Source organism: Sciurus vulgaris (genome assembly GCF_902686455.1).
Source record: "Sciurus vulgaris genome assembly, chromosome: 16".
Taxonomy (NCBI): domain Eukaryota; kingdom Metazoa; phylum Chordata; class Mammalia; order Rodentia; family Sciuridae; genus Sciurus; species Sciurus vulgaris.
The window spans coordinates 5,457,034-5,467,447 of NC_136477.1; the positions used below are offsets into that span (position 1 = coordinate 5,457,034).

Sequence of the window (10,414 nt, forward strand, 5' to 3'; positions counted from 1 at the left end):
CACTAGTGCTGGAATCCCCGGCATGGTGCTAGGTCTAGTGGGCTGTAATGGAGGTTGATAATGGACCGTGCTGGCAGCCCTCCCCATTTACTCTGTGAACCTACCCCTTGCCCTTGGAAGCTCACCAGGCAAATGGAGGCTACACATTTATGTGTTCAACAAACATTTGCTGATTGTTAGTGTCTCAGCAGGGAGCAGGGTAAGCAGGGCCCGCACCCTGGCAAAACTCAATCAAATTTTTAAAAATTTCAAACGTAATCAGAGGATGGCACATTGTAAAAGAAGCAGAACAAGACTTCTGATCTAGATGGAGGGACACGTGTCCTGAGGAAGGTTTTATAGTTCTAGTACCACTAACTGAATAATCAGCACTGTTAGCCCAGCTTTGTGCAATGATCTCGCATTCACTCATTTAATTCTTTCAACAGCCCCAAGAGTCCGATAACTGAGTATCTCCATTTTGCAAACGAGGAAACTGAGGCACACAGGGTTCAAAAGACGCTGGAAAATGTAGAAGTGGCAGATAGATGGCAACACCTAGATTTAAACCTGAATTGTCTACCTTGCAGAGCCTGGTATTCTTAATTGTTATGCTCCAAGAACAAAAGTGTGCAAAGGCCCTGGGGTGATCAAGAGATGAGCTACAGAGAGAGGTGGGAGCTAGACCAGAGGGTCCTAGTAGGCGGTTGTGGGGAGTTGTCTTTCCCAGTAATAGGAAGCCGCCAACAGGTTCCCTGGCAGAGACTGATATGAATAATTCTTTGAAAGTGCTTCTGGTTGCTGGGTGAACAGTGGAATCAGGGGGTAGCAGGAGGAAGTGGGCTGGGATGGGGGAGGTTGCTTCAGAGGTCCAGACCCGGACTGCTGGGGTACTCTGGGCCGTGGGCAAATGGGTGGGTGGGGCGATAAGTGGTCCTATTTGGCTTACGAAATTGGTTCGTTGACGGGCTGGGAGGAAGAAGGAGGACAATCCTGAGGTGGGTCGCAGAGTCATCACCAGACCCCGCGGAGGGTGGGGGTCAAACTCTGGACATGGAAGTCACGAGGCTGGCATCACACGCGGGCCATGACAGGGAACCAGGGCGGAGCCAGTCGCCGCCGCGCTCAGGGCCAGCCTGTTTATCTCCTCCCCAGCCGCGCGCTGGGACGCTAGGACCTCGCGATCGCCTTCGGCCCCGAGTCGCGGCCAGGGCACGCATGCGTGCTGCTCCGGGAGGGGGTCGTCGTGGCGCAGTGGGCGGGACGGGGTGAGTCACGTGGACGCCCGGGCGCCCTGGTCACGTGACCGCGGCGGCGGTCAGCTGATGCGGGAGGGTTTGAAGCTGCGCCGCAAGGGAGCGAGGCCGCAGTGACAGCGGCGGGCGCTCGGACCCAGGCTGCCCGGCCGCGCGCCCGCGCCCCGCGCCCCGCGCACCGGCATGGCAGCCCCGGCGGGCCGGCGCGGCTCAGGTGAGCGCGGGAGGCGCGCGGGGCAGCTTCTCGGACCGCGGGCATCGGAGCTGCGCGTTTCCTCCCCCTCGGCCCGGGTGCGGGCTTCTCATCTGCTCCACGGTAGAGACGTGGGCAGAGCGCTCCTCGCACTTGGGCGGCGGGTGAGCATCAGCTTCTCCGAGCGGGGCGGACTCCCGATCCCCCTTCCCAAACCCAAGCTCTGCTCCGAGGTCCTGAACTCGGGCAGCCGGCAGGCCGCCAGCTTCTCCAACTCGGGTTGGCGAGGTGGCCAGGATTTCCTTTCCGAACCCAAGTTCTGATTGCACAACTTTGCTGGCACTGAGACAGCTGTCATCAGCTTCTCTGACCGCACGTGAGACCCCTGGCTTCCCTTCTGCACGCGGGAGGCAAATGCGCGGCTTCCCTGAACTTAGGCTGTGGCTGCCCAACTTCCAGCCTCTTCAGAGGTTCTCTCTCATCCAGGAACATGGAGGAAGACCCCGGTGTAGATCCCCCCCTGAGCTGTCTGGAAACACCTGATCAGTGTCCCCGCTGGTAGGGCGTGGGGTAGGTTAGCTGTTACCTAGCCAAGGCAGGAGCCACCTTCTGGCTTCCCCTCCTCCCGGCTTGTAAACAACAAGAGCATCCACGCTCCAAGGGAGAGACCAGGAGCTGGGTCCCAACACCACAGGTTCTGACAGCTCCCAGCTTATTCTGTGGCTTTTGTGCTGGGGTGTGGCTCAGTGGTAGAGCACTTGCTAGTATCTTCAAGGTCCTGGGTTCCATCCCTAGTATTGAAAACAAGAAAAAAAGAATCTATTCTGACAGCTTGCCAGACGGTGTTCCAAGTCCTAGAAAGAAAAAGCAAGGAGGTGGTGGGGTTGTTAGGGACAGTTCTGGGACATGATGACTGTGACCCCAGCCATTGCTGAAACTTTGGGTCTTCCTGTTAGTTTCAAAAGAAAAGCTGTGATCAGCACCCCTTGTTCACTGAATAATGAGGGAGGGCTTTGCTTGCATTGCCTCACTGAATTTTCAGAGTAGCTTCAGGCTCTCTGCCTTGGGGATGAATTATTTTGACTTCCACTTTTCAGATGAGGAGCTTAGTTAGAGAGGTGTCCTGTAATTTCCAGGACCAGCACCCTTGGTGAGGATGGAGTGAGTGGTCTGCAGATGTGTTCCAGAGTTGTTACCGTTATTGTAGAGTACCCCTTCCCCAGGCTTGTGGCTTGTGACGGTGTCAGCAGGACAGCCCAGGTTGGGATGAGTTCAAAGGTCATCTAGTGGTGTTTGTCCAGAAAAACCTGGAATTTGGGGCTTGGAATTGCGATGAGCCCAGGGACCTTGAATGCTCTGTGGGAACCTAGTGCATGCAGTTCCTTCTCCTAGATCCACAACAGGAACATAGGTGAAATGTTCTGATACTCACTGTGTACCAGTCTCCATGATAAATCCTTTAAAAGCATCAATCCTTAGCTTCCCTGTGAGAGACGGTTATTGCTCCCTTTTGCAGATGTGGAAGCTGAAACTCAGCAGGGCTGAATGTCCTTCCTGAGCTAGTGAGCAGGGTCACAAATCAGCACAGGCTTTTTCTTCTCTTTTTGAGAGCGGGTCTCCCTAGGCTGCCTGGTCCTCCTGCCTCTGCCTCCTGAGTAGCTGAGTTTATAGGCATGTGCCACTGCACCTGGCTAACTCAGGTCCCCAACTCAAAACCTCTGTAGAGGACTACTGCATACAGCAGTAAAGGGTTGCAGATTTCTCGTGTTTTCTTAGACCTCTCACAGCAGTTCCTTGGCAGAAGCATGGATTGGGGGGAAGAAGGCAGAGGCAGTCGCCCAGGCCTTTGGGCTAAACCTGTAGCAAGTAGAGCTTCCCAGGGGTGGTCTTTATTGCTCTCTCCTGTTGCCACAGAGACTGAGCGACTCTTGACCCCCAACCCTGGGTATGGGACGCAGGCAGGGACTTTGCCAGCCCCTTCGACACCCCCAGAGGAGGAAGACCTCCGCCGCCGGCTCAAGTACTTTTTCATGAGTCCCTGTGACAAGTTCCGGGCTAAGGGCCGCAAGCCTTGCAAGTTGATGCTACAGGTGGTCAAGATCCTTGTGGTCACTGTGCAGGTGAGACCAGCCAAGCAGGTGGCCCAATCAAATGCTATCTGAAGCTGCTGTTCCCCTGGAAGGAGAGGCTTGGAATGGGAGCCTACTCCTGATCCCTCGCAGGAGCATAACCACGCTGACAGTGCAGTAGCCAGCCAGAAACATCTGAGATTTGTGTGCAGCTGCTCGTTTTAGGCTCACAAGGGCCCCGTATGATTGCTCATTGCATACATGAGGCCAGTGAGGCGCAGAGAGGTTAAGGGACCTGTCCAAAGTCACACAGTGACTGGGCAAGATAGCATTTGAGCCCAGACAGTCTGACACCACATGGGCTCTCAAAGAGAGCTGATCCAGTGGTTGAACCAGACGCTCCTGCTTCCCCAAGCCAGGCCTACACTGGGCTTTGGGGACCCCGCAATGAATCACACTCAGCCCCTGCCCTCGGCTCTTGCTTCTAATCCAAGGCTGTGACTGCAGGCCTCGCTCCCTCTAACTCGCCCTTGGACAAGGCTCAGGGAGGTGCTTACCTGGAGGTTTGTTTAGGCGTCCAGTAAACTGGTGATGAGCACTCGCTGCTGGCGTGAAGTGTACAGGTGGCCCCTGTGTGCTGCACATGGGGACATCATGTAGATGTGGCACGGAGCTCAGGCCCCCGTGGAGGTGTTTGCAGAGCCCCGCCCCAGGGAGGCCCCGCCCCAGCAGGGCCAACCTCCCTGCCCCTCTCGCCAGCTCATCCTGTTCGGGCTCAGCAACCAGCTGGCGGTGACATTCCGGGAGGAGAATACCATCGCCTTTCGGCACCTCTTCCTGTTGGGCTACTCAGACGGAGCGGATGACACCTTCGCAGCCTATACGAGGGAGCAGCTCTACCAGGCCATCTTCCACGCTGTGGACCAGGTGTGGTGGGCAGCCTGGGGGCAAGGCATGCCTGGGAGCCCATGGGACTAACAGACCCTCCCTCTCTCTGCCCCACAGTACCTGATGCTGCCCGAGGTGTCGCTGGGCCGGTACGCCTATGTTCAGGGTGGGGGTGGCCCTTGGGCCAACGGCTCAGCGCTGGCTCTCTGCCAGCGGTACTACCACCGTGGCCACGTGGACCCAGCCAACGACACCTTTGACATTGACCCAATGGTTGTCACTGGTGAGTGATCAGGGAGCCTGGGCTTCTGGGATTCAAATCCTGGCCCAGGGGCTGGAAGTGCTGTGCAGTGGTTAGCGCTCGCCTGCCTGCGTGAGGCCCTGGGTCCCAGCCCCAGCACTGCTAAAAAATAAACAAACCTCAAAATCCTGGCCCTGCCCCTTGCTCATCTGTGACTTGGGGTTGGGATTTGTGATCACGATCGTGAATAATTTGACATGTACAATGTGCTTGGTAGACTCCACAGACAGAAAAGAGCCAGGAATTATTCTTTTACTATCATTTGTTCACTAACTGTTGGGGTCCATGCAGCATCAGGCGGTAGGGTCTCTGTAGAGAATGAGCCCCAGGCCCTGCAGTAGGGGAGACGGCAGATTTTCAAGCACATCATGGGGTGAGGCAGGGACGGCCTGCAGGGGCTCAGGGGAGACCAGCCTAGGCCTCCTCTGCTCCCTGAGGCCCTTCCCTGACTGCCTGTCCTCAGACTGCATCCAGGTGGATCCCCCCGAGAGACCCCCTGTGCCCCCCAGTGACGATCTCGCCCTCTCCGACGGCAGCTCCAGTTACAAGAACCTCACGCTCAAATTCCACAAGTACTGCCTGCTGGCTTGAGGGGCTGAGGGCCGGGCTGCGGGCGGGGGCGCAGGACGCCTGCATCCTGAGCTGCAGCCACTTCCTTGCAGGCGGGGGCAGGGCGGTGGCACACTGACGCCCTGTGAGTGGTTCCCTGCTAGCTGCAGAGGCAGCACCGCAGGGGAGGGGCACTGGCAGCGGGTGGGGAGGGACAGGCAGGCCCCTCCCCTCACCTGAGCCTCCCCCTAGGCTGATCAACGTCACCATCCACTTCCAGCTGAAGACCATCAACCTCCAGAGCCTCATCAATAATGAGATCCCTGACTGCTACACCTTCAGTGTCCTGGTGAGGACCTTCCCGGCTCCTGAGTTCCAGAGCTGGCGCTTGCCGGGTCAGGGAACGTGTAGGGAGGCTGGGACCGACATGGGCCATCGTGCAGGTCTGGAGGGGCTGGGGGCTGCTGACATTTAGTCTGCCTTCTGCCCTGCCCCACCTGACCCCTGCAGATCACATTTGACAACAAGGCACACAGTGGGCGGATTCCCATCCGCCTGGACACCCAGGCCCACATCCAGGAGTGTAAGCACCCCAGTGTCTCCAGACATGGTGAGCCCCTGAGCCCCAGACCACCCCCAGGCCAGTGGTGATTGGGGTCCCCAACCTGCCCAGGGATCCCCCAAGCCTCAGACCGGCACTGACCGGGAATCCTGACCCCAACCTCCAGAGTAACCTGAGGCCCCTGACCAGTCAGAACCAGCCATGGAGCCCTCGGGATCTCCAGCCCTAGGCTGACCCAAGCCCCAGCCTCCCATGGCCCTGTGTCACCCTTGACCCCAGCGTCCTGTCCCCTGCAGGAGACAACAGCTTCCGACTCCTGTTTGACGTGGTGGTCATCCTCACTTGCTCTCTGTCCTTCTTGCTGTGTGCTCGCTCGCTGCTCCGTGGCTTCCTGCTGCAGAATGTGAGGCTCAGGCTCCTGTGCCAGTGCCCATCTTGCCCGGCCCTGGGGCCCCAAGGACCAGGGCTTCAAGGCTCCTGGGCTGGGACGAGACCCTCACCCCACCTTCTCCTGCAGGAGTTCGTCGGGTTCATGTGGCGGCAACGCGGACGGGTGATCAGCCTGTGGGAGCGGCTGGAATTTGTGAATGGCTGGTACATTTTGCTGGTCACCAGCGATGTGCTCACCATCTCAGGCACCATCATGAAGATCGGTATCGAGGCGAAGGTGAGTCATGCCCATGCCCATGCCCTGCCCTGGGTCCCTGTGCCATCTTGTCCCAGGCCCTGGCCCCTGCACCAGGCCTGTCTGGCACCACATTCCTCCCAGGAAGGGAAGGGTGGACTGGATTGGCACTGCTCTCGCCCCTAGAACCTGGCCAGCTATGATGTCTGCAGCATCCTCCTGGGCACCTCTACGCTGCTCGTCTGGGTTGGCGTCATCCGCTACCTGACCTTCTTCCACAAGTACAATGTGAGCCTCGAACCCCTGAGCCGGGCCTGGGCTGGGGTGCACCTGGCCCTCCAAGTGATCGCCCATGCCCCCTGAGTGTACCCACACATGTAAAGCAGTCACAGCCCCTGGGCAGGACCACAGGCACCTGCCCCTTCTTGCCCGTGGTCAGCCATGGGGGTGGGAGGGCATCCTTGGACCCCTGCCCCCCCAGAATGGCTTTGCCCCTTCCAAGTGCTCACCAACCTCCCTGTCCACATTGGTGAGGCCCTGCCTGCTTCTCCCAGCTGGGTTGTGGCCACATCCTGAATGTGGCCCCCTGCCCTCGACAGATCCTCATTGCCACGTTGCGGGTGGCTCTGCCCAGCGTCATGCGCTTCTGCTGCTGCGTGGCCGTCATCTACCTGGGCTATTGTTTCTGCGGCTGGATCGTGTTGGGGCCCTACCACGTGAAGGTAGGGGCTGCTGGCGTGGGGGTGCCTGGGTCCCTCCCTGAGCCCACTTACTCTCATCCACCTGGTGGCCTGAAACCCCCTCTCACCCATGTACTGTTTCTGCTAGTCTGTAGCAATTCTGTCTGTCCCCTCTGACCCCAGTGGCCCTGACATTGACCTTGTGACTGTCATCATCATGCTTGCTGATGATCCTGTCCCGATCCCAGTTTTTTTTGTCCTCGGCTCTCTGCTGATACCCCTTAGCCCTGAGAAACTATGTCTTTTACTCTGTGACCTTGTCATTGACATGATGACCCTCCGATGGCCACATCATGGCCCACTGACCCCCGACCCCTGGTGACCCCTCCTGCAGTTCCGCTCGCTGTCGATGGTGTCTGAGTGCCTGTTTTCGCTCATCAACGGGGACGACATGTTCGTGACGTTTGCAGCAATGCAGGCGCAGCAGGGCCGCAGCAGCCTGGTGTGGCTCTTCTCCCAGCTCTACCTCTACTCCTTCATCAGCCTCTTCATCTACATGGTGCTCAGCCTCTTCATCGCGCTCATCACCGGAGCCTACGACACCATCAAGGTCAGCTGCCCAGCCTGCCTCCCTGCACGTCCCACACACTTGTGACCCCGAGCTCCGTGAGCTGCCTGCCACCGAGGGGTCCTGGGGACAGAGCAGGCTGAGTAAAGACCCAGGGCGAATGTGGGAGCCCCTGAAGTCCAAGGAGAGGGTGACTTGGCACTGGAGGGCACAGGTGGGACTGAGGCTGCCCAAGCATCGGCAAGGTGGGACTCAGGCCAGGACAGCTCTGGGTCTGCTTCTACCAACAGGGAGACTGAGGCAGTGTTTCAGGGACTCGCCCAGTGTTAACTCCCGAGTGTGGGCCGTCTGAATCTGCCACACTCTCAACCCCTGTGTCTTATGGGACCTCCAGGAATGGTGGTCTTCCTGCAGGCTGCAGGGGTCAGAAAACAAAGAGCAGGACATGGGGGTTGCAGAGGGCAGGATTCTTTCAGCAAACATGTCCCAGGGAGTATTGTGAGCCAAGCTCTGGGCTGGGTGCTGGCATCGAGAAAAAGCAGGCCCTGGGCAAGATGGATGATACACAAATGGATGTCCAGTGGCCACAGACCATGCAAGAGGCATGAAAGGAGTGTGGAAGGTTAGAAGGTACCTTGCTTTAGACTGGCATTAGGGTGAATACAGGAAAGATTCTGGAATGTTCTGTTCATGACCAGTTTCTAGCCACATGCAGATATTTAAGTTTTGATTTGAACTCTGAGCATCCACAGATCAAGTGCCTAGAGGCCATTGTGGCTAGTGGCAGCCATATTGGACAGCTTAGCTAGTTGAGCATTCCCATGGTCTCAGTTTCAGATTGAAGAGGTGGAGTACAAGGGAACGGGCCCCCAGGGAAAGGAACAGTCACACAGTCACAGGCAGAGACCTAGTGGCCAGAAGGACTCGGAGAAGAGATGGTGGCTCTAGTAGGCTAAGGGGTGGAGGCGGTGCTAGGCCCTGTCCTGTGTCACTGGCAGACGTGTGCCTCCTTCCCCCTCTGTGCACAGAGCTGTCTACAGCCATATTCCTGCCCCTCTGACCCCAGGAGCCTCCTCAGGTCTTGCCCTAGCAGTTGGAAGTCATGTGTGTCAGTTTTGGGTGCATGTACCCAGGCCCTGTGCCCACAGCTGTGTGCCACCTTTGCCTGACTCACTCCATAGATGTGTGTCTGGGCCTGCGGCAGAGGGCACCAGACTGACGGAGAGGAGGCTCGTGGCTGCACTCTGGTGGGGGAGGGCTCCTCATGTAAACAGACCTTGGGAACAGGAACAACGAAGGCCCAAGGGTGGGAGCCTGTCTGACCATCATCAGATCAAGGACACCCAGGTAGCAGGAGAGGGGTGCAGACCTCAAGGGCCTCAGAGGGCAGGGCCACCCTCATGCTGGGTCTCCTGGTGTCTCCCCAGCACCCGGATGGTGCTGGTGCAGAAAAGAGTGAGCTCCAAGCCTACATCGCACAGTGCCAGGACAGCCCCACCTCTGGCAAGTTCCGCCGCGGGAGTGGCTCGGCCTGCAGCCTGCTCTGCTGCTGTGCAAGGTTGGAATCCGGTTAGGGTTGGAATTGGGGCCTGGAGCTCGAAGGAGAGCGTGCCAGAGAACTGACGCTTTTCCTCCCTGCTCCCCTCCTCCAGGGATGCCTCGGAGGACCGTTCGCTGCTGGTGAATTGACTGCACCATGACTGCCCCTGGACTTTATCCTGCACTGCGGGAACCCCTGCTTATTTATTTTTAGAGTTTGCTTTTAAGAATTGGCTCCCTGTTGCGCCCTGTGAGGGCCTGGGTCAGTCAGGTCGGACACCGGGAAGGGGAGGGAAGAGGGTGATGCTAAATAAATGGGAAAATCCAACTTGTTCTCATTTCTGGAGGGAGGGGCAGCCCAAGCGGTAAAGGGTCATCTACGCCTTTAAGGCACCGCCAGGCTCCGCCCGGCCCGCTAGGCTAGACCTTCCTAGCAGAGCGTGGGCGGGGCTAGAACGAGCCCTTAGGCGAATGATTTAAAGGGGCCGCGCCTGCGGCGCCGGGCGGAAAGCTAGCGGTGGTGGCGCAGAGTGGACCCCGGTTACGGCCCCTGGGTGAGTCCGGGTTCCATCGGCCCAGCAGGAACGTCACTTTGAGGATGGTTAAAGAGTTTTGGCTTTCCCGAGATCTGCTCTGTTCAGAATCCCGGTAGTCCCCGACTTTTTAATGCTCCCATCCTCCCAGTTCCTTGCGGGTGTTTCCGCACCCGTAGCCAGGTGCGCCCTGGGGTGGAAGGAGAGTAGACACGTAAGAATTTTCAAGGTAACGTCTCAAGGCTCGGTGATTCTCTTAATTTTCCATTAACATTCCAGCGGCGTCAGAAATACTTTCAGCGTCCCCAAAAAGCCCCAGCAAGATTCCAGCATTGCTCAGTATCTTCCAAGGAAAGCCCTTCCCAGGCCCCCAGGAACATGCCCACCCAGCTCCCGTTTTTCCCATTAGTAGTCTTGTATTCCTCAGAATCTCGCAGTAACTTTCCATTGCTCCCCCGATAATCCCAGCGTCCCTGGTTACGCCTCCCAGCAATGGCGCCAGTATCATTCCCACAGTTCCAGTGATGCTCCACACCGCTCCAGACCCCATAACGTCTCTGGTGCGTGACTGTAGATTCCAGCATAAATCATTAACACCTTTGGAGCCCGCCCCACCTAACGTACCAGGACCCCTTCGATGGGAGCCCCCGACAATATTCCCGCACGCCCCAG

At 57.9% G+C, this 10,414-nt stretch overlaps 1 protein-coding gene across 1 annotated transcript; it reads left to right on the forward strand.

Moving 5' to 3' along the window:
- The first annotated feature begins 1,296 nt into the window (after nucleotides 1-1,296).
- On the forward strand, nucleotides 1,297-9,550 carry MCOLN1 (mucolipin TRP cation channel 1). The gene is made up of 14 exons (XM_079115953.1): nucleotides 1,297-1,449; nucleotides 3,343-3,548; nucleotides 4,257-4,424; nucleotides 4,503-4,668; nucleotides 5,150-5,258; nucleotides 5,488-5,584; nucleotides 5,746-5,845; nucleotides 6,094-6,200; nucleotides 6,315-6,464; nucleotides 6,609-6,710; nucleotides 7,022-7,144; nucleotides 7,497-7,712; nucleotides 9,098-9,228; nucleotides 9,323-9,550. The coding sequence occupies exons 1-14, from the start codon at nucleotides 1,419-1,421 to the stop codon at nucleotides 9,357-9,359; spliced, it is 1,743 nt and encodes a 580-aa protein (XP_078972079.1). The 5' UTR covers nucleotides 1,297-1,418; the 3' UTR covers nucleotides 9,360-9,550.
- The last annotated feature ends 864 nt before the right edge of the window (nucleotides 9,551-10,414 follow it).